Source organism: Grus americana, chromosome 7, assembly GCF_028858705.1.
Source record: "Grus americana isolate bGruAme1 chromosome 7, bGruAme1.mat, whole genome shotgun sequence".
In the NCBI taxonomy this organism is placed as follows: domain Eukaryota; kingdom Metazoa; phylum Chordata; class Aves; order Gruiformes; family Gruidae; genus Grus; species Grus americana.
Genome location: NC_072858.1, coordinates 29,241,029 through 29,266,028, shown reverse-complemented (window position 1 = coordinate 29,266,028; position 25,000 = coordinate 29,241,029). Strand labels below are relative to the sequence as shown.

General features: G+C 38.3%; 1 protein-coding gene across 1 annotated transcript in view; it reads right to left on the bottom strand.

Moving 5' to 3' along the window:
- Positions 1 to 321: 321 nt before the first annotated feature.
- The window catches only part of TSPAN14 (tetraspanin 14), a 37,414-nt gene continuing 12,735 nt past the window's right edge, over positions 322 to 25,000 (bottom strand). Inside the window, exons 3-9 of the mRNA XM_054832663.1 lie at positions 17,092 to 17,142; positions 12,045 to 12,191; positions 11,048 to 11,218; positions 7,967 to 8,092; positions 6,504 to 6,548; positions 5,871 to 5,990; positions 322 to 3,984 (exon numbers count right to left, since the gene is read on the bottom strand). Coding sequence (XP_054688638.1) covers positions 3,913 to 3,984; positions 5,871 to 5,990; positions 6,504 to 6,548; positions 7,967 to 8,092; positions 11,048 to 11,218; positions 12,045 to 12,191; positions 17,092 to 17,142 — 732 coding nt within the window. The 3' untranslated portion in view covers positions 322 to 3,912. The remainder of the gene's footprint in view (positions 3,985 to 5,870; positions 5,991 to 6,503; positions 6,549 to 7,966; positions 8,093 to 11,047; positions 11,219 to 12,044; positions 12,192 to 17,091; positions 17,143 to 25,000) is intronic.

Below are 25,000 nucleotides of genomic sequence, written 5' to 3'. Positions count from 1 at the left end.
TGCAAATCACAAGAGCTATGACTGCCATTATCCACAGTTAAAGTACAAACAGCAGTTTTAAATTTCTCCACACCATTCTGCAGCTCTTCGCTTGTTCATCGCTTTCCATTAACAATTGAGAGAAAAGCATTAATGTTAATCTGTTACTCAGCAGCCCACACGAAAAAATAATCAAGAATTAGTTTCAGCAAGATATACACATGAACACCAGCAGACCTTTACCATTTCTGTAGTTATCCACAAAGTAGCCAGTCTAAACCTTAGAGAGGGAAATGTTAGTGACTGGAAGCAACAAATCTTACAAAACAAACTCCAGGAATACAAAACATTAAATTTTATTTAATCAAATTTAAGGCTTGAAGAAAAACAACAACTGAAAGTCACTCGGAAAAACCATCTCAGAAGAAGAGACAGAACCTCTCCTTCCACTGGGTAAACAACATTCAAGCTGCATGATAACCCATAAGCAAGAGGGGGGAGGGAGGAGAAAGGATGGAACAGGGAGACAAAAACCAAGGCAGTTCTACATATAAGCCAATTGCCACATCAATCTCAATGGACTGGAGGCACAAGTCAATCCACATGGCACTGTATGAGGGTCAAAACTAAAGACCTCCTGGGAAGAAATATTCAGGTTTTCAGGAGGCAATCGAGGCTCCTTTGGTCACTGCACTTCTTTCAGCTCTTATATTCATCTTCCTCTTCATGTACAGGAAAACTGTGTCCTAATGTAGTTATATTATTAGAAACAAAAGGGCAGCTGCACTGTCAAACATACTGACAAATAAATACATTGCTTCACAGAAATAAATTGTGCTCATTTCTGAGAAATAAAAGTGATCACACTGAAAAGTTTCCTTCTCTCAGTCTAGTTATTCAAGTCTGATCTCATTTGACATCTTCATTAAAAACGTTTCCATTGTAGTGTTTGTGGAGTTGTTCCATATGCAACCACTGAAATCTCAACATCAACAATTTATCAAATCTCTTTGTGAGGTCATTTAATTGCTTCTCCTTCAAGGCTTTAGATGCAGGCCCACACCCAAGTGCTTTTGCTGACAAGACTTCTTTTAAACCATAACCTAAATCTTTAGCCATGAAGTCACTGCAGGTCCACAGAGAAGGTGCTAAACATAACTAGGTAGAAAGTGGTAAGAAAGCATTCCCTTTCCAAGTCTGAAATTACACTAGCCATGTGTAACATCAATGGGAGTGCACTTCAGAATGTCTAGGGGTAAACCAGCCTAGAGCCCCAAGGTTTTAAAAGTGATACTGAATAAGCACAGAGAAGTTTATCCACAGTGAAAACAAATCACTCCATGAATTTAAAGATCTCAGATAAGTTGAACTTGCTCTCTTGAATTCAGTTCCAAGTAACTGGAGCACTGATACAAAGCTGGTGTTAATATGGCCAAAGCCAGTAGGAATAAACTGTGGAAAGACAATACATCAATTAAATTGTTTTGCATGCAAACAGTACTTCAAAAAGAAACCACGGATTCATTTGTCTTCAGGCAACTTGGCAAGATTTGCAGACAGTGGAATCCTGATCCGTGACACTGGCTCTTGTTGGCAGCTAATTTCAGTGCATGAACTCCACAGATATCTTTGACACCATGATGATTTTCACCAACTGCTGAAATTACTTCCAGGCATTAGAAGCTTTCTGTATCAGAAAGTGGCAAAGGAAAAAGTACTCCCTAGATGCAATTTTCAACACAATTTTTACAAATAAAATTTACAAATAGAAAGCATACTTTTCCAATTTTACATACATCAGATTATTACACATAACCTTAACAAAAGTAAGTTGGTTGATGAGGTGTGGTTAAGTTTTAAGCACCAGAGTTTAAGCAAAGGTTGCTGGACACTGCGTTGCTGCTTGCACAGTAGCAGTAACAGCAGCGTATTTTTGGCTGCTCCTAATAGACTAGATTCAACAAATAAGTAACACAGATCTCAAATTCAAGGCTCTACAGAAAAAAATTACTCTTGCTTGTATATCAAAGCTAAAAAAAATAGCAGTGCACTTCTAGTGATTTTGCTTTCAGGTTTTTCAGATGAGTAATAGCAGACTGTTCTCTGCTACTGTAAGGAAATCAGCCATCCTTAGACAAGCTTCCTTTTCCTGTTGTGTCTTAATCACTGGCCAGAAAAAGAACTATGAAAGCTGAACTGAAGTACACATGAGAAATACAGCATTGTCTGTTAAGTGCTTCCCAGATTAAAAGCTAGAAAGATGTCTGGGCAATCAATGCAGACACAAAGATTCTTACTGTTGATCAGCTTTTGCCAGTGAAATGTCCGTTAATACATGCATAATAGAAAAAAAGGGCATTAGAGAGATATTCAAAAGTTTGGCTTCCTAAGAAAGGCATATACTTTGGAAATACAAGTATTAAATCCTTCAGGCAGACTACATGTAGTAAAATATCATTATAAAAATATATACTTTTCTAAAATTTACACTATGTTAGGCACTGTAAATAAACCTGCTCTCCCTGAAAAAACTGGTGCCACTGGAAGCAGTCAATGTTAGTTATATGGTCCATAGTAGAACTGACAGCTACTTCCAAGAACTTTTCAGTCACATACTTCTATCTTACAGCTAATACTATGACAAAGTATTTTATAGAAGACTGGAACTCTTACTGAACCACAGATCCATCTACTGAACCTCCAAGAAGGGAGGACAGGAAGAAGTGTTTAGTTTTCTCCTGATTAAAAAAAATTGACTTCAGCAGGAGTAGTTCAGTTTGACGGAGAAAATTACTGTGAAGAAATTGTAGTTCACCATATTGTGACTGGCATTTGAACCATGTATCAGAATAAAAGCAGAACTGATTATTCAATAGCTTTACAGAAGATTTAAAAATTCAACTCTAATCTTTCACTAAATGTGTATTTCCTCATTAAAAAAGAATTCAGCAGGGATCATTACTGAACTTAGATGTTTTTCATCAGTCCTGACATTAGTAATTAGGACTTGTGAAGATCAATATAGCAGTTGAAACTAGAGGAAAGGCAAAAACCATCAACCAGCACAGCATGCTTGCTACCTACTGAAACAAGCTGCACTTTGAAACTTCTGCAGACAAGACTTTTTAAAGATATTACTTATCAATAAAAAGTAAGCATTTTTAAAGAGTTTTTCTTCCATAAATAAAGAATATTTACATTTTTTTCAGATAGGAAAAAACATCAGGGATTCACACCTCCTTGCCTGAAATGGCCTAACATAATGCTACAGATAGTCAGGTTTTTCCCTCGTTGCTAAAAAGCTTGCATTTTCTAAACTGCATTGGTTAGTCAAATTCTGATGCTGGGCACAAGTCCCTGCTCTTAAGACATCTACTTATTCCCAAATAGAAATATCTCTACTTCCGCACAACTGAAAGATCAAAGAACTAGACAATTTGTGACTTTCTTCCAACTTCCAATACCAGGATGATTACAGTTGCTGGATATCTTGCCAAAAGATGAGTCCCATTGTAGAGATTAAAAAGATTTCAAGATTATGAACAAATCAGCACGCCTTCTGAAAAGATTACATTTTGAGATTGATGACAGTTAGGAGTGAAAACAGAACCATCTTCACACTAATCCTTCAAGGAAAGGGTTTACAGCAGTTTCACATCTCCTTGCCACAATCTCTAAAATCCGTTCCACCAATGTCTTGGGAAATTCCATTTCTTCCTCCGAGATTAATGCTGGTGTACTGAGGTGTCTCATTAGAAAAAAGGTAGACAGGTGTGTGTGTTGGAGGGGTTTTTTTGTACCAGCTTCTAACAAAATCATGAACGGGGTAAAATCCACATAATGTTTTAATAACAGGAGTGCATTTCTTCCACCTTGGAGTCCAACCAAGAACTGTAAAATATGCTTTTTTGCAACATGTGTCTGCTTTTATATTCAGAAGGCATTACCTGCCTTAACAGCTTCAATATCGGAAATCAATGTCCTGGCTAGGAAAATCCCAAAAATCTAAAAAAGACAACAAAACAAATCATTTGTAAGATGAAACACTTGTAATGTACCAGTCTGCAAGATGTTTCTAAAATTAGAGCCCATTACCATTGGTCATTATAGTGGAACAGGAACCTACTTCTTATGTGTTCTTATTACACTGTACTGATGTCAGCGCAACTACTCTTGTGAATCAAGATATGCATTCATAAAGGTTTGCAGGTTCAGATATCATTTCATAGCCGGGATCATCCATCAAAGCATGGTTATTACTAAAAAGTAATAAAGGCAGCAGAATCTTGCAGGAAATAAAACTTATGCGAAAAAGATGCTTTCATGTAACACTTTAGGAGCATTCAAAGTAATAAGCTTCTAGATGCCCTAGAGCTAGACGAAATCCACTTAAGCCAAGTTTACTTGAGTCTTACAACACTCACACTTAACTATTGCCTGATTTGTAACTTTAGCAATTTCATTCATTCCACAGCTTTGGATAATCCAGTCAATTTTCTGATCAAATTTGTAAAATACATACAGAATGTACAATTACCTGCACTAATAGGAAATTCTTGTCACAAACAGTAGTGAGAAAAGTCCCATATTATTCGAAGACATTTACATTTGAAATTTTAACATTCACTCAAGTTCTCAGGGAAATCTTCCTTTATATATTGAGGATAAATTCATAACTCAGCACATTTCCTCAACATTCTTAGAAAAACAACAGAAGACTGGGGTGAAGTTTTGGAAAAGCCAGAAGGTCTGTTTTAGATGTAGACAGGTTATATTTAACACTCAGTCCCACCACGAAATAGTTTAACGCAGACGAAAGACCCAATTTGAAAATGCAAGTTACAAAGCGGTTTCACAGGCACTCAGGACATGAATAAAATATTGTCAGTCAATTGTATTGTCAAAAGATTAGACTTCATATCTTGAACATCTTTCTAACTGAAGGTGTTTTTCTCAGGACAGCATCTCAAAGCCATGGAAACACTATTATTAGATTGTGATAAAATATCAAGACCCAAGCAGAGGGCAGTGTTGTCATGGCTGGGAACAGGTATTGTGCCAACATTCTATGCTCAACTGTTTTCAGTTAAATGGGAAATACATTCTGTAGTGGACTTAAGTTTGTTATTTCCCACTGAGTGAAGCAGTACCACAGCAAAGAAATTTAGGTAAGTGTAAACAACTGCCACAATCAAAGCAGGATCCACCTTGAAAAAAAAAGTAATCTGATACGTTTTACTGAGAATTTGGTTCTTTTTCTTTGATCTATCAAGCACCAACAAGGTACTGGAAGAGGTCACAGCAACTCCTTCATCTGGTTCTGCTAATATTCCATTGCAACCTGGTCACCACCTTCCCTGCTCTTCCCTTCTCAACTTTTTTTGTGACACATACCATACTGCTCAGCCAGCTGAGTGGTAAACTTAGCATGAAGGACAGAACTGTATTTTAGTCATTTCACTTTAGTCACAGAAGACTGTAGTTCAGATTTACTCGAGTACATGACCAGAAGATCTCCCCTCCCTCATGGCACATTGAAGTGTGAGAAGCTTATTATTGTATCACATTATTTTATAATAATAATAATATATTAATATATAACAATATAAATCACAATCATTTACTATATGTATAATTGTCTTGTATTTTTATAGTGACCTTCATTGCTTTGAGGAACATAATTTCAACAGAATTAAGATTAGTTGATATCAGATATTTTCACTAAGTCCCCCACCCTATAAATATTTTTTTCTATATTATCCTCATACCTAAAAAAATCCACAGTGTCGAAATATTTACTCTACCTCCCTCCATAACTACTTTTGCAGATACAAACCTGCTGAAGATAAACTTGACACTTTTCCTAGAGTAGCATAACAAAAACAACTAACCTGCAGCAGTGAGATAGCTATGAAGACACCTGCAACAATGTAGATGTTTCGGGGTAACCAAGCTTCAAGAGCAAGAATACATCCTTTGACAAAAATCTGATCATCCCATTGACTCTTGCTCTGAATATAGAAAGGAACAATATTACTTTTCTGCTCAAGTTTATTATAAGATCAGTCAGTCACATGATACAGCTAAACTAATGAGTTGTCACTTATGCAGTAATATTTTTAACCAGACACCAGAAATACATATATGCCCAGATTAAATCAGAGAATATCAGCTATTGATGTTAGTATGTTCCTGCAAATCCTGTTATTAAACTACTTTCAAATTAGCAGATAACAGAATTCAGAGTTAGACTATTAGAACTAATAATTGAAATGCACATTCAAAATGCAAGTCCTACCACTTTTTGAAACACATCTTCCCTTTACTGGTTCCATCACTTGTTTTCTCCACCCTCCCACAGCACAAGTTTACTTTAAACAAGAACAATCTCTACCACACTCGTAGTATGATGTAGCACAGTCAATTAGTTCCCAGAATTTTAAGCTGACATATCTATCAGTAATTCCACTGTTTTGCCCATGCAGGCACAGAACATGACAGACAGCAAGATCCCAGCACCTTACCTTCTTTCTGATATCATAGCCACACTGTGTATTCACAACTTTTTGCTGCAAAGTAAAAAAGATTTATTTTCAATCAATTGAATTGAATGCAAACTTCCTGTTCACAGGAAGCTTTTCTGTTTTTTAGATTCACAAACTAATCAGGACTGTCAGAGCCAGCCATTTGAACAAGTATTTCTAGTAAAAATGAGCAAAGCACCAGTAGAACACAAGAAAAGCAATGACAAAGCAGAGGTGTATACTAGCAGGTAAACATACTCCACCAGAAATCCCAGCTCCTTCTCTCGCTTGGCTTTCAACTAGAGCAAGGACTTTTTGACATGAAGCGTAGCAAGTGTGGCATGGACTGCCAGCATACAGATAAGACATCTGCATTTCCAAGATCAGTTTCATGTTAGCTATTTCAAGTAACACCTTAACACTGAGGTAGCAATAAAGGCACCAGGCTGACTTATTTACATCTGCAGTGAAGAAATATGCCTTACAAGTCCATCATTTCAAATGGTATACAACTTGCTATCCCAACCAGTTAAAACGAGTAACAGCTGCAAGCCACTCGAGCCCCCTCAGTTGATAGTCAAAGTCTCACAGATAACCTAGATCCAAGATACACCTATTCGTCAAGGCAAAACACTCCAGTTGCAGATCCCAACAGAAAGTTACAGGAATTGTACTGCTCCAAATTAAAATAGAAAATAATTACCAGGGAACCTGAACATGGAATATTTCCCTGACAGTCTTTCCTTGGCTGATTTCCAAGACAATCAAAAGCCTTAGTATAACCTACCAATGGCTATCTGCTCTGCATGAGGATTGCTGGACTGACTTTCAGCTCTAACTATTCCCACTAACACTATAAAGAATTAGACATTAGTTCTTACCTCCACATTTTGGCTTCCACTGAAAGGGTCAGATTCCTAAAGTTCAGTAAACAGATCTAACCAATAAGCACCTAAATATTGCCAAAAACAGAGAATTGACTCAAGTGCTTTAAACTGAGTTTGTGCATGAGCACTTTACTAGTCACTGATAAACAATCAGCAAATGGAGTTACTCCTCCTTGTCTGGCAGAGCAATGGACTAACATTAATTTTAACTGGGGCAAACACACTGCTTACAGTGCTCTCAGGTCCTTCCAAGCTAGATAAGAGGCCATGAGGTTCAAGGGAACAACACATTGGGTATAAAAAAAAAATATCACAGCCATCAATACTTGCAGACTAAAGCCATACAAAAAATAGCTTGAATTTTTGGTGACAATGAATTTTCAGCTGAATAACAGGTTGCCACATTTGGACTCTAAAAGGGATAGAGCAGAAACATGAAAAGAGTTTGTCTGTGCAAGAGTAATTTTGGTCATTTAGAAGACCTTTTAAAGCCCTAGTCATCACGCTGTATTCAGGAAGTACTTCCTTTCATAATTCTGAAACATCAGAGAAACACAAAGCCAGGAAACAACTTACAGCAGGATCAGGTATACAACAGGAAAAAGGAACACCACACTTCTCACGACTTTTGCTTTCACTGCTGCAGTTAAAGTATATGTTGAAGTCCCAGTCATCTGGACCTTGGGCACCACAGCAATGGTTCTGCAACAGATGAACAAACACTTAGCATTTGCAGGCATTGTAGAGACAATTGAACAAACTCTCTGGAATGATATTTGTTCATCATCTTCACTTTCTCTACGGCTGTACAGAATCAACAGCAACATTAGAGTAAAAAATGAATAATCAATACTGTGGCTCTATGAAATCAAAGCAATACATTTGGCTACTGCTCCTGGAAATAGATGTCAGCATGACAAGCAAAATCATAAGAACTATCACTTTAGATGTAATTGCTAGATGTAATCACTGTACATCCATAAACAGTGCAACAAAGGAGTTTATACAAATGCTTTGTACTCCCATTATTTCCAAGTCAACCAAAACCAGAAAAAACATGAAAAATGTTTCTTTAAATTTGTGACTCCATCCTTAAATCTTCATGAATCAACAAGTTTTCTTCTCCTTGTCTACTGTAAAGAGTGGATCCAAACATTTGTGAATATACTTCCTCTCCTTTCAATTAGAAGGTTTTCATATCCAAATGGATCAAGTGCTAAAGTCTCACTAGCTCAAAGGTCAGTCAACTCTAGAAGTATTTCACATAAGTTTCTTGACCCAAACAGTGTAATGTAATTACCATAATTGCAGGTTGGGAAAATCCCAACATTTCAAGGAATGTTGAAATTCCTGGAGCTAAAGAAAGTTAGTTTCTTACTAAGTTATGCTCTGCAGTTTACGGGCCTGGATATTTAAGGGCTCAAATCTTTCTCTAAAATTTGAGTACTTGAAATGTTATACCATCACACAGATTTTCCTGGTATCTCAGGATGTTCTATCCTCTTGGGTTATCTCTAGCATTTCTCCTCTGCCCACTGCCCGTCTTCACAAGACTGGTATTAACCTAACAGTCTGCAAGATCACCAAAACTTGAAGTCAGTAAATGGATTCAGGAGTTATCAAGTTGTGACAGACACAGATGTGAACAGAGCAGAATTGTTTACACATAGTTTGCACAGGAAATATGACTAAAGAGCTGAACAGAATGGTCAGAATAGAAAAAACACCAAGAACGAATGATTTTCGGTCACTAATACATTTACCATGAAGAAAGCAAAGAGGTTCATTTTTGTCTTTCTAGTCCATTCTCCCACACACATCTACGCCTTTTTAAAAGGCCATACAACCACCAGACATGCTAATCTACCTTAGTAAGGTAGAGACTATGAGGCCTGAAAGTAATCTAATTAGCCTGAGCAAGAAGCTGCCTACAAAAAGCTCTCCGGGTCTGTGGTGGTTTAACCTTGGCTGAACACTAGGTGCCCACCAAGCTGCTCTATCAATCCTCTTTTCAGCAGGACAGGGAGGGGAAAAAATTAGATGAAAAACCCCTCTTTAATAAACTGCCTTTATCTTGACCAAAGCAAAAGGCCACGCATGTAAGTAAAGGAAAACCAAAAGATTTATTCTCTACTTCCCATCAGCAGGCAGTGTCCGGCCACTGCCCAGGAAGCAGGGCTTCAGTACACATAGCAGTTGTTCCAGAAAATAAACACTGTAAATAACAATTTAGCCTTAGTGCTGTGCCAGCACTGCTCAGCAGTGGCCAAAACACCAATGTGTTATCAACACCTTGCTAGCTACCAATAGACAGCACTGAAGGCTGCTATTGGGAAAATTAACTCCTCAGCAAGACCCGACATAGGGTCCCAAGGCACACGCTGAAAGTAGAGCAAGTCAGCCTAAGGAGCATGGCTCCTTAGAAGATGGGCTTCAGTGAGGCATCTGAACACACTGCTGTACCTTGTTGTTCAACCCTTGCAGAACTACACTTGCTAATCCACACTGCATACTTCCCCTACTTCCTCAGTACCTTCAGGTATGGATCAACAACAGGTCAATTCAGAGATTTTTCTGGTCTTTCCTTTTTCAGATTTATTAGCTTGTTAATCTGGCTAGTGACCTCCTTTCACTAAGCTCAGCCTTTTATTTTCATTGAAAAGTATTTGACTGGAGTTCAACTGTAAATCAGCTTAGCGTATTAGCCTAGCTGACTACACTGACATTAGATAAACAAAGAACAACAACAGAGTGGACACAGACAATTACCTATGCTGGTCATGGCCAGGAGTCCTACCTTACAAAAAAGGTGCCCTTAGCCCTGAAAGCTAAAGCAAAACAGCACTGAAATCTATCCAAGCAGCTTAGAGGATGTTTCCATATCAATGCACACAAGACTGAATGAACAGGATAAGTAACTGCTGGTAATATACAGCTGACCAAACTGGTATCCACTCTAAAACATACTTTGCTATCAAACTGAGCTATGAACACAGATTTCTAACATGATCTGGAAAATCAGTGACAGACAAAACCAACCTTCTTTCATAAGGGGAAAAAAAAAAATAAAGGAGACAACCATTTTACCTGTTCGTGAAGTACTCACATATGTACTCTGTTTCTCTCCATATATTTTTTAACCACACACAAATAAATAAGTCAGAAGAGTCACCCTCACTGGTTGTTTCCTGGGCATGATTACAAAAGCAGCTGATTGAAAGCCATCTGGCTCACTAGCACAAGCCTTGTGATCTCCTGGTGCACATCACTCTTCTGGTAACTGAAGATTTTAGGACCACAGGAGCGTAAAATTGTTTCAACCTTCCTTGGCAGCTACCTGACTAGAGACTAGCCTTTCCCAGTTAAAAATCTTCTGCTTCAAGATGAGGTGCACGTCAGGAGATAAAAGGCCCTGTGCAAGTCAAGGAAGTCAAAAGGCAGATGGATGCTTGGCAGAGCTTCCACATTTGCAGTTCAAACACCACTGTATCTCAGAATATCTTGCCTCCCCGATGCTTTCAATGCAGCAAGAGCAAAACAGCACATCTAACTCAGCACTATTAGCTGCAGAACATGATAAATTTAACGAAGAGGAAAACTTCCAAATCTACATATTCTCCTAGAATGCACGAAAGAAGTGACAGGATATGAACTTACTATTTTCTGTAGCGAATCAATGAGGTTCTGGAGGTCAATATCATCTCTGTAGGATTTAATGTTATTCTCAAAGAATTCCTTGACCCTGTCCCTCACCCAGTCCTGGAACAGGAAAGCCAGAACTGCCGCTGCCAACTCCAGCAGAAATATAAAGACAATTGCTCCACAAAACTGTAAAAAAAAAATCCCAAATTATAAAATATCCATTCATTTTGAATACATCTCTACCCCAACTCCACCAGAAACAGACACAGAGAACTAGGTTAAAATTCTCCCTCAGTACAGATACCATGACAACACAGTATGTTAAATAAGAACACAACACAAAGAAACCTCCAAGAGGTAGAGTTATCTTTTTGTTTTGGTCACCTGAACCCAACAGTAAAATAAGCACCGCACCACAAGTCATTATGCACAGCAGTGAACATAATAAATGAGAATCTGCAAGACACAGGGCTAAAGCAGTCTTCATGTTACTTCTTGGGTTATTTCAGTTTTATTTTTGTTTGTCCAACTTAATTGTTTTCAGATGTAAAGCAAAGAAGCCTCAGTATAAAAACAACTGTTTAAGAGATTTCACACCCAAAGTCCCCAAGTTTTGCCCATCAAACATTTAGTTAAGGGATTTTGTTCTCCCTAAGCCACTATACCATCTCTTCTCAATAATTCCTGACTAAATACGTTCCAGAACATCACATTTTGTGATATTACACACACAATGTTAGACTCTGGTATATATACTATAACAACATCACTGTACAGCAGAATGAATGAAAAAGGGAAGAAATGTTTTCCAGAAAGGGGAAATATATACATAGTTTTGGATCTGCGCTGCTTTTAATACCATTACTCAGAGGCTTGTCAGGACAGTAAGTTTGCCATATACATTGTAACAAACCAAATTCTACAGTTTAATCTGGGTTTGCTACTAGTTCTTCACCCATCATTCCCAGCTTTCACATATATAATAATCCACTTCTATAATGATGTTACTTACAAACTTCAGAAGGCAGATGTTTTCTCTCAGTGCTCCTACACAACCAGCAAATCCCAGAGTAAACATCACTATTCCCACCATTAAGACAAGCACCACTGGGTCCAGACCATGAAGACCAGTCACCTTCGTCAGATCAGACAGGACACCCTGACAGAGAAAAACAGGGTAACAGGAAGAGGTGACCGCTATAAACATGTTTCTTTTAACATTCCTTCTGGATGCCCATGATTTCCACATGATTCCAAATGAATTGGTTGCAAACCCTTGAGCTTTCCAACAGCTACCTACATGGAAAAATCTTGTTGTAAAATTGTTATTGACAATACCAATTTTCTTTACCCTAGCAGAGGAAGTATTAACGCAAAATTATAGCTATTAATTCTTTTAATAAGTAAATTCAGTGCAGTCAACTACTCAGATCACATTCTTCTCCTAGGTCTATCTGCCAAGCAAGCTTCCACAAGATGGTGCCAAAAGCTCAATACTATCACTTAATATTCATTTAGTTTCAAGGCAAAACTAATGCTTTATATTAACTTGAAATGCATCAATCAGAAGGGCACGCCAATATCAAAGTCTTTAAAACAATTAAGAAAATTTTTCCAATCTTAACATTTAGGTGGCAGAACAGGAGAAATATACTAACTTCAAAGTAGGTTATGGGTAACATTTTAAGGGAGAGGCACAACATCTTGTTTTGGTTTTCAAGGGAAGGAGATTCTTCCTCTCAAATATTTTAGTTATACCTTTTCTAGTACTGAATAGTCTTAGGAATGGTCCTCCAAAATCTTGCAAAAAATACAGAACTACAGTTTAAATATTGCCCTTTCACCCCAGATCCAATTCTTACTCCAAAAGAAGTTATCTATTCCCTATAAGATACCTGCAATTTGCCTAATTTAGCAACAATTTTTTTTTTGTTAACTTATCCAGAGACACCACTTATCTTGACAATTATCTCACCTGTTAAGCCTGTCTGCCTATATCTTCGGACAGAATTTCTACTTCTATGCAAATGTAATGCTAACACAGTGAAGACCTTATCATTTCTACATTAGGTTTTAAAGATATTAAGTTTATATACCAGCTACCATTAAAATTCCATCAAACACATATAAACACAAGCTTTTCATTTCATGTGCAAGAACAAGATGCAACATGCAGAAGACAGAAGGGACAAACAGCTGAAACTCTTAATGAAAACAATTTGGAGGGACATACGGGCAGCCTTGCAATAGTCTGAGTGTTCATCATACACTCATAAGCAATACATAGAACATTTTAATAAGGAAATACTTCCCCTTTAAAGCAGAGAAATAACAAAAATCACAGTACAATATCCCATAACTACATGTTTATTATTTTGGGTGTTTTCTTTAGAAAGTGTATTCAAGCTCACTACATTTAGTGTAAGAGAAAGATATCAGAGAGACTCAAAGTAATTCATATAAGCACTCTAATTCTGTCAAAGGAATGTAAAGTCTCATCTTGCTACTCACATGTTTGTGCTAAAGTGCAAAGAATATACATCCTAAGAGAATACCTCAGAATAACCTGTATCACTTGTATTTAAATGCTTACTTAAAAATAACATATTCAGAAAACAGCATTAGAAGAAAATACACATGTCAAGAAACCTCATCAGCTGACAAACAGACACTAACAGTACTATTCTGATACACAGAGGTTCATCTTCTTTCATAATGTGTTCCATAACAGTTCTTTTTAGAGCTGTTAATTTGGCAACAGCAAGACAATAGAGTTGTTTTTAACAAAACTTGTTGAAGACATGAAAGGAAAAAAGTAACTGAACTGCAGAACTCAGAATTGCCCTGCAATAGCTGGTGACTAACAGTTGAAATAGTCTATTAAAAAGTGGTCATGGTTTATAGATTTCCCAGCATTCAGTCAGTCTTGGGAAGCAAAGACTTTTCTAGTTAGTGTTACCAGTGACACTTCCATTCTTACAAACTCTAAGACCTCACAGCTAACTATCAAACTTGATCTACTAGGTTAATTATGAGAGTCCCACCTAATCAAACCTTGGCTCAGACCCCACAATCTAGGAAGACATGCCAAGATTAGCTAGGCGAATTCAGTGTCTTTGTAGAACCAACACACTATGAAACCAAACACTGTGTGACCAGCATGTTGAAACTTTCACAAGTATTTCCAGCTATCTCCTTCCCACACCCGAACTAAAGCTTTTTTTTTTCTTCCCAGACTATCTCACTTGCTCAAGCAACATCTTTTGGAAGAAAACTTCCTCTGATCAAAGCATGTTACAAAAAAAGTTGGCAGGAACTGAGGTCTATTATTCACCCTCAGATGTTGCTAGTTCACAGCAATTTCTTCATTTCACATTTGATGTTAACAACATTGAAAAGAATATTGTGGGGGTTTTTTTGCATAACAAAAGACATTAAGTGAAAAATCCTGAAGGAAGGATGTAAATGAGAATTAATTCAGGTGACTATCTCATTTCACTTACTCATCTCTAAGGATGCTTCTGCCTGTGCCATCTGCAGGATCATAAAAGCTCTTTGAAGCACAGGCTACCCTTTACAACAGCACCTTTATACCTACAGGTACAAAGAAATGAAGCCTGATACCTGAAGTCAGCATCAAAAAATTCAAGAGTAAAACTCAGTCTTTAAGTCTTCCTTTCAGCCACTAAAAACAGTGAATTAAAAGTTCAACTGTACATGCTTAACTTGTTGTCCACTTTCTTTTAACGCTTGTAAGCATTGTGTCACCATCTCAATTTAAATGTGTTGGCAAGAGGGCAAACATGGATTGTGTCTTTTAAAAAAACACTAATGCAGCCTCAAGTGTGATGAATATTGTTGGAAAAAGCTCCTACCTCAACCACATTGGTGCTAATGTAGCCCAGCATTCTCTTGGTCTTGACATGAGGCACACCTCAATCAACTTAATGATCAACAGGAGCTTAAAGGTTTTTTCCCCCTCACAAAGCTGCTTTCTAGGCAGTCAACCCCCAGCCCCTACTGATGCATGGGGTTACTCCATCTCCAGCACAGGATTTCGCATTGGCCTTTTTTTTTTTTTTTAAATAAACTTTCATAAGGTTCTTGTCAACCCATTTCTCCATGCTCTTTAAGTCCCTCTAAATAACAGCCTTGCTTTGAAACAGACTGACTGCTCTCTCTCCATTTGTCATTAGCCATGAACTTGCTGGAATTAAGTTAGGCTGACTAGCCTCTAGTTTCCCAGACCTTCCTTTGTGTCCTTCTTGAAATGCTTTTACCAATCAAAACTGTTTTCCCAATGAGAAGGCTCAGTGTTATTCACCTTGCTTATGTTAACAGTCTATTATAATTCACTTTCTCTGAGGGATTTTTGCAATATCTCAGGTGACAGATATTAACATCTATCCAGTTTTTGTGTAGACAAAAATTTATGCAATTGAACTTTTATGTCACTGTTCAGAATAACAAAACTCAGTTATTAAGATCATAAGGATAGGCCAATTAGATATACCAGCTGAAGAAACTGGATTTGACTCAAACAGGTAACAAATCAGGATGGGTAACATTTTTTACATGTTAGTATTTTCAACATTTCTCAAACCAGCATCCTCATTTCAATATATTATCTGCTAACAGAGATGCACAGGATTTATATCCAGAAAAGACTACTGAGGAATCAATATGAAGTCCTAATGGAAAAAGAAAAATACAAGAAAAAACAGAGAAGTTAAAGGGATCCAATGTACTTCACGCTGCACTAAGAGACAGGATGTTCAAAACTCTTCTACCACCTGTAGTTTATCTTTGGGTTTACCACTGCAGCACAGCAGTCCATTTGGCAAACGGAGGTAGTGGTAAGCTAGTAATTTCCAACCACACAAATCCTACGTGCTTCTTTACAGAAGACAATGTCTGAACATGAGAGAATACAAATTCAAGACAAGTTTAATATCCTCCCCTAAAGGGTTGGAAAGAAAACCCTTTTATAACAGAACAGGAGGTAAATGTATTTACGTGTGGAGACAGGCTGCTTACTATATATCAGTGATATCACCAATCTAGTTGTGATATTATGTGCACATACATATGCAGTGGGAAGAAGGAGAATAAATATCTCAGCATCACAATTATCATAAAACTCTTTCACTTCTGAGAAGTGGAGGAATCGCAGAACCTCTCTGTATGCATGTAGGTGCTCTGCATAAGCACTCTGGTTTGGAAATGTTACACTAAGATGGTCATTAAAGTGTTCCTACTCAGCAGCACAACTGAACAGTGAGGGTACCTGCCCTCCACTTAACATGCAGACCAGTAAATCTGCTAGCAATCGTCACTTTTTCCTACTGCTTGCGGTCATATTAAAGTCATGCTTTTACATTCATAACAAGGGGGTGAACCATTCATTTCCATACCTATACCATCTCTTCTGTTATAACAGTACAACTCTGTAGGTACATGCCCACCCAGACTTCCTCTGAGGAAGTTACTGAGCTGAAAGAACTCTTTGCCAAAAATAAGAGTGTTATTCAGCTAGATCATGTTCCCTAATTCTGTTGTTCTACACAGAGGCACCACCACTTAAGCAACTCCATGAGGAGTAAAGTGGAAGACAACAGATGATCTGAAGACTGGAATGCTTCAGAAAGATGGTCCCAAATACACATTTGTTTGAATTTAATATAAAAAAAGATATCTTTTACATTCTTCCCAAATGTTTCTTGTTTTTAAATAAAAAGAGGTTGGTAGGTAAGTGTATTTAAAAAACATGCTTCCAAAAGAGAATTTGTTCATAAAGACTATTATAAAGATTAAATTCTCCCTAGCATCCTGCTCTTACAAGTTTACAAAAAAGTGTAAACGTGAAGGGCCACAGCTTAACATCGGATCAGGGACAAGAACGAAACTCCAACTAAACTCAGTTTAGATCATTTGAACATGGTCCTGAGCTCAGATGCTACATTTAACATTTGCTGCTTCCTGAGGAAGTAGTTTTACTGGGGCTGGGGGCTGAAGACAGCAGCCCCCAAACAAGTAAGACCAGTCATTTCTACCCTTACCTTTTCACTCCATGCCCACAGACCAGCCGCAAGGAAGGCCACCCCAGCTAGCTAAAACAAAAAGAAAAAGATTAATTAGATATACTAAGCAACACATTCTCAAACACTTAGCCAATAGCACTGTTGCTTAAGTAAAACAAATATTGTCTGTAATCTCAGATAATAGTAATGGGACATCGCCTGCACACTAATGAAGATTTCAGATTTTTTAATGCATTTTGACCTTATTCCCTGTTTTGTCATTTTATAGTACCACCCCCCAGACAGTAGCCAAGCTTGACTCTTCATAACTTCTCAGTGTCAAGGCTCATTATATTAGCCTCCTCTCTAATTAGATACAGTTTGTCTTCTGAATCTTTACCTTGTTTAAGCCCTTTTGAATTAAGCTGAAGTAATGGTCCATCTACTTACTTTCAATAAGCAACAAATCTAATTGACAATGTACAAACCCTACACCAATTCATATGGTTGTATAATAAATATTCCTGAATTATATTCATCCAAATGAAGCAAGAGATCCTTGTTCTAGTCTTCTATTCCCTTTCTCCATTCTCAGGCAGTTTGTCTTTAATATCCAATTTCAGTAATCAAACTAAAATGACTTCTCTACAAACTGAAGGCAGCTCCCTCTCATTACTTAAATGGCCTTCTACTCTGCTATGTCCATGTAACCTTAAAAAACATTGAGGTGCTGGAGCACGTCCAAAGAATAGCAACAAAGCTGGTGAAGGCTCTAGAGCACCAGTCTTATGAGGAGCAGCTGAGGGAACTGGGGTTGTTTAGCCTGGAGAAGAGGAGGCTGAGGGGAGACCTCATTGCTCTCTACAGCTACCTGAAAGGAGGCTGTAGCCAGGTGGGTGTTGGTCTCTTCTCCCAAGTAACAAGCAATAGGACAAGAAGAAACAGCCTCAAGTTGCACCAGGGGAGGTCTAGATTGGCCATTAGGGGAAAATTTCTTCCCTGAAAGGGTTGTCAAGCATTGGAGCAGGCTGCCCAGGGAAGTGGTGGAGTCACCATCCCTGGAGGGATTTAAAACACACATAGATGTGGTGCTTAGGGACATGGCTTAGTGGTTGGACTTGGCAGTGCTAGGTTAACAGTTGGCCTTGATGATCTTAAAGGTCTTTTCCAACCTAAATGATTCTATGATTGTATATAAAGAACTGAGGTTGCTCCCCCCACAAGCCTTACACATATTGACAAGTAAATCCCAACAACTGAAAAGACACCTCAAAAAAGGTGTCCTTTCCTCTAGGAAATGCAGCACCTCCCATGAACTAAACAGGCATTACAGGCAATTCCCCACAGCACAGGCAAGAAGGAAAAATGGGACCCTCTTACAGTCACACAATAAAATATATGTGTATATTTTAAGTACTGCTGGGTTCACTAAACTGCACTCAGGGCAAAGGAGTTGTTCTGGGTTTACTCTGCTTGTAGAAACAAGGGAAAGGAAAGCCAAAAAGGTCTGCAAGTATCATTCATGTCATTCTGTAAAAATTAGTCAAATGATGTTAGATACCTCTGTCTAGGCATGAAGTATTATATGCCACATTTTGAGGCTTAAGCACACAGTATGGGATTTGCTTGGTTAATCTAATACATGGGAAGAGTTAAAACTAGGCAAAGCGGTGCTAACTAAGTTGAATTTCCAGATGCTGCTTATTAAGTAACAGCACAATGACTACTTATCTCAGACTCTGAACAAGCCAAGTACATTTAAAGTGATGATTTGGATAAAAGCACAACTTTAAACATACCATTAAAACCCACATGGATATAAACAAAATAGACTCAGATTACCCTTAAATCTTAAGCCAGTGATTTTCAGATGAAGAAACAAAGTAGAAAAAAAATCAGTAATCAAACATTTATTACATTACGCAGTGCATGCAAATGATGCATCATTCACCCTTTCTCATTCCAAACACTCCAGGAAAGCTGGGAGACAGGTGAAGGCAGGTGGTATAATTTCCAGCAATCAGGGTAAGTTACATAGTAGACAGCTAGATATTTGGGAACTTTTTCTAATGAGATGAGAAAAAGAATTTGAAAGACACACATCCTCCACACTCTGTATACAAACTGATGTTAGTGTAACACTAATGCTGTGCTATTGAATATACAAATAGGGTGTCCTCTTCAGACTGGCTTCCTTTCATTATAATTACCATTGCCTTTCATTATAATTACCATTTTAATTAAATGGTAATAGATTCTTGATGAAGTGATTTTTCATTAGCATGCTTCATTCTTGCCTCTAAACACAAACATTGTTCACATGTGTTTATAAAGTGTTCAGTTTCACAAAAAACTACACTATTTTTGCAAAGTTATTCCCATGAGCACCTATGCAAACTATCTACAAGTAAAACAGTTTATCAGCAGAAAAATAAGCTTAGTCTCATAGAATCAATATAGATTAATCTAAAACTTAATTCAGCTAAGACAGAGGTGATTCATAATTCTCACTAGAAGCAGCCAAACCACATACACTAGGTTTCTTTAGCAAACAAGAGTGAAGTATGATGTACTTGCAGAAGAACAAGCCATCGGCCACTACATTTACAGCCACAATTACCAAGACAACCAATTTGCAAGGAATTAAAAGGGTAGTTATTTAGCCAAATGAAATTTCTTCACTTCAAATACTGTGTGCAAGATAGAGTAGTTTTCAATGAGATACTTTGAAGTAAAACACCACGGTGATAAAACTATCTCAGAAGTTAGCATGATTGAGCATACCCAGTAGAGTTCTACAAAGAGCTAGCACCAGGAAAATACCCTCTCTTTACCACTCTTGCAGAGGCATTCAAGTGACTTCTAAGAGGAAGACCAGGGAACTGATCCAGCCTGAACAGAAAGAAAAGGTTTAATCTTCATCGGATCACTGAACTAACCAGCCACACAAATGGGAGAACAGGCAGTGAGAACAAGCAATGCTAACTGAATGTGTTCTCAGGGTGACAGTGAGCAAGCCAGCAATTTCGAGGGACATATTTTGAAAAATCACCTTTCACCAGAATCCGGATGATGTGTAAGCAATAACAAACTGGACTATCCAACATACTTTATGGCATAGAGTCATTTAAGCCATATACTGCATGAAAAGTTAGATGGAAACATACATAAAGCCCCTCAACTGTACCCCACTGAACAGGAAACAAACTAGTAACCAGCATTTGGTCATTTCCTGCTTTGGAAGCGAAAAATCCACAACATTAACATATTGCATCAAGCTGTAAGCTCTGCTCAGGAGACGTACAATACTGACTCCAACTCACAGACACCATGCACAAGACCTCTCCACTTAAATTTTATCCGTTCCCAACCACACTTTGAATTCCTTTGACTATGCTCTTCGAATCACCCTACTCACTGAGAAAACAGGTTTGTTTCTCAAACCTAGGTTGCAGCTAAACATAATTCTTGCAAGACAACCCTTGCACAGAAACTGATTTGGGTCAGCCTGCCTTAAGGTCTGATGAGAAGCAGTGAGAATGCATTCCTATTGCACTCAGGTTTTGTAAGCACAAAATGTTACTCTTACAGAGAATGCTTTTCCCACCCCCTGGACAACTCTTTTTTACATTGTAGCTCCACCCATACTGGAGCAATCAGCAGCCTACAGCCCTTCCTTCCTACTCTTGTCTCTTCCCAGACTCTTCCTCTCTGGGTCAGGAAACCACCTGGTGGTGAATTCTTTCCTCTTCCTGGCACAGCCTTGATGTTCTAGGTGTTCCTGAAAAACAACATACACTGCAAAAGCCAAGAAAAATCTTATGCCAGCCTGAGTCTTCTCTTACTTTTCAAGAGTGAGCTCAGAATTCTTGTCTAGAGGTTAAGAGAATTTTTGCCTTTCATCATCATGTTCGGGGCAAAAATACTACATCTCCTACAGCATGAGCGAAAAGTTGGGGTTTTTTTTCCCCTCCAAAAACCCTTAAGAGACACACACAAAGCTACAGAGCATTAGAAGATGACAGCAGCTAAAAGCTATTTTACTCTCTCAATTGATCTGAGACAGTGAGCTCACATGCAACCTAAAAGGCTTTGGCAGAGCAGCCATGCAATCCTTCACTTCACTGAAGTAGCCATGTCCTGGTAGAGAAGCAATTCTTGGACTACCCCCAAAAAACCTTCAAGTAGAGACAAAGAAGCAAGCACCAGAGACACGTGACTGAGGCACCTCCTTTTATTTCCTGGGCCTTCCCAAGTGGAGGCTGGAAGGCATAGAGCAGTGCTGCAACCCAAGACATGGCACCCCTGCACTCCCCCTGAGGTCAGTTGACCACTTTCTGCCTCCTCCCCCCACTGGGGCTTTCACAGGACTCACCCAATTGCAAAATTACTCAGAACAGAAAGGTGCCAGAATCAAGCTCTTCACCTTGTACTACTGCAATCTTTTAATTTCATTATGACAAATGAGGCTATCTGGGGAAAAAAACAACTTTAAAACTCAAAGAGGTCCAGCCTTGCTGTGATCGGATAATTTCACTTAAACTTCTGAGCACTCCCTGCAGGGCTATCTTAATGGTTGCAATACTACCTCATCACTACTCATTAAAACAAGTGTACTTTGAAAGGTTAAATCTTTTAAGCATGCTTAAAAAGCAAGATGAAAATAAAGTAATCCCATATTAAAACCATGCCTAGGAAGACAGAGCATTCCTGTGGCCTCCATTCCTTCTTACAAGGTAAAGTCAAGCACAAAGAATATAGCGAAGTGACTTTGCAAGCCAGTTATACACAACTAACTCAAAGCCAGCAGAACTGAACCTTCTATTGCCAAATTGCCCATCTGAAAAAAAACTTCCAAAGAATGAAGACTTACAGATTTCTAAGAGCAGATTAAACTGCAAGCTTGCCATTAAGTCATATTTGCCCTCTTTCAGTTCAATATTTTGTTCTGCTGCAACCTATGAACTGTATTTGAAACATGACACAAACTGAAGAACAGTAACCACCCACCAAAAAGTTGAAATATTCTGTAAACTACTAAGTCACCATATACTTTAAATGTTATATAGTCACTGATATTATCTTTAGAGCTACAACAGGAAAGTCAACAGGCATCTTTAGTAAGCATGACAGAAGAACAAATGCAACTCTTTATTCACATGCAAATTACCTGCCTTGTGAATAAACTGTGTCATGAGTTGAGACACAGGTGAGCTACCATCATAGCTCCAGTAATAGCTTAAATGGGAAAAAGATTGTCTGCACACCTAAATACCATCCCATCCCTCATGCCCATTGTACAGTGGCCACCCTCTCACAAACACTAAGAACACAAGCTCCCACAAGCACCTGTTCTGCAAGCCAAGAAAATTGAATCCAGACTAACACTCCCTCCTTAAATGCTGGTTTTTTTCGAGTCAGTTACATTTCCGTTCTGATTTTGTGGTCCTTCAGTTCTTTTAAGGCACATAGAAAGTTTATGTTCATAGAATCATAGAATGGTTTGGGTCGGAAGGGACCTCAAAGATCATCTAGTTCCAACCCCCCTGCTGCAGGCAGGGACACCCTCCACTAGACCACGTTGCCCAAAGCCTCATCCAACCTGGTCTTAAACACTTCCAGGGATGGGACATCCACAACCTCTTTGGGCAACCTCTTCCAGTGCCTCGCCACTCTGACAGTAAAGAATTTCTTTCTAACATCTAATCTAAATCGACCCCCCTTCAGCTTGAACGCATTACCCCTTGTCCTGTCACTACACTCCCTGATAAACAGTCCCTCCCCATCTTTCCTGTAGGCCCCTTCAGGTACTGGTGAGCCGCAATTAGATCTCCCCGGAGTCTTCTTTTCTCCAGGCTGAACAACCCCAACTCTCTCAGCCTGTCCTCATAGGAGAGGTGCTCCAGCCCTCTGATCAGCTTCGTGGCCCTCCTCTGGACTCTTGTTCTACAAACAATGGATTTGTCCAATTAAAGAGATTGCTAGACTAGTCATCCCAGCCAGACAGGTGTCATAGGCTCCTGAATCATTGTGTCAGCTAAATAATTCATGCATAGCCTATAGGAGCATCTACCCTCCCACTCAACATTTATATAACCTGTTCTACAACCAACTCTTATCAAGAGCTGTAGTCACACATAACTTACTAGGTCAGCCTGATAACTTCCCAGCAGAAGCCTCAGACCATTCATTAAACAAGCTACTAAGACTACCAGTATCTGTTCAGAAAACCAAATTCCCCCAGCCAGCAGATTAGTTGGAACACACAAGCTGTATTTCAAGATCTCCTCAATTTTTCTGCATCTCTTATTTAAAAATTATTCTTTAAGGAAAAGAAATCATTGGATCTTCATCATTAAGTTCAAGAGAATACAGTAAAAAAGTAATTTGAAACAAGTGAAATGTAATGACTATGCAGAGAATAAAAAAAGACAATAGAAAGAGATAAAATTGCTGTAAAAAAAGCAGAGGCATATTCTTGACAGTCTTCCCAGTAAAGAAAAAAAATTCAGTTTTTCAAAGGTTGTTTACCAACCCAAAACAGCAACAGACCCCACTTCATGAGACACTCACTAGAAAGGAAAGGTCTAGAACAATCCTAGTATCTTCATGAACAAAAGTCTGTCAATTTCTCACATATACCCTACACTATCTGCTGAAGACCATACACCCAATTAAAGTGATTTCTCTGAAAACCAGAACAGCTTGAGAAATATTTCTTCTCATTGCACCACACTCCATTATAAGTACATAGCAGCTACACTATACAGAAGAGAAATAACCACAGAGCTGGTAGCCTTTGAGCACATACTTTTTAACAGAGGAGGCCATGATGGGATTCCTCAATTGCTAGGGGGGAAAAAAAATCATCAATGAAGAACATTTGCACTATGGCAACATTGCGGCCAATTAACCCTTACTGGAAAAGAGTTTCTACAAATGCCACACGCATCTTTTCTGCCCTGTTATCCACAGAAGGATCAACTCCCCTGCGGCTTAATGCTATGGTATCATGTTAAAACATTGCACTAGTAAACAAGAGGTGGTGAGAGTAGCAAAAAGCTCTGTGGTTTTCAACAGCAATACCCAGACATTGCAGTCTCACTACTACCTGACCTTCTAGCATTTTTATTAGGTTGAAAACAGCAGAAAATTGATGAGTAAGCAGCTCACAAGACTCCCAGCTCTTCTCTTTGAGCAGTGATTTCCTACCCTACAGGTCTTGCTTTCAACAGAAAGTTAGGCCAGATGACCTCCAGAAGTTCCAAACCTAGACTTTTCTATGATTCTAAATTAATTCAGAGTTTTGTCCTTCATACATACAGCTTCCAAAAAAGCTTATTTTCTACCTTAAATACTGCCAAAGCATCCAAAATATGCAGAAATGCCAACCTAGTTTACTAGAAGTTCATGTGGGTTAAACAAAATACCAAGTCATTATTGACAAGCATGAACAAGATTCTGCAGCCTACAATTGATGTTCAGACACTAAACCCCTTTTTTGTTAAATACATATTAGGGTGATAACTCTGTATATCTTAAGTTTCACGTAGTAAAAATTTGGCATGATTTAAGGAATCACAGTAAACAAAATTAATATAGTCTTCTCTAGCATGTCTACTGATCTCAGACAAGTCAGGATCAGGAGAATCAATTTTCGCTCTTAAACACTGATATAAAACAGAATATTCAACCACATACCATACTTTCATTCCTACTATCTGATCCTTTTGGCTTTGAAAAAAAAAATCTAAACATCTTTAGAAGCAGCTATCCATACAAAAAAAATATTTCACCTCTGAATCAGAATATTTATCCAAGCTGCTACCATTAGGCAAGTCACTGTATCTGTACTCCTCCGTGACTACCCATGCCTTTCCATGACTGCAGTTTCCATGACTTCAGGTGCAAATTCCTAATATCTGATCTGCAAGTTCTGGAAAGAATT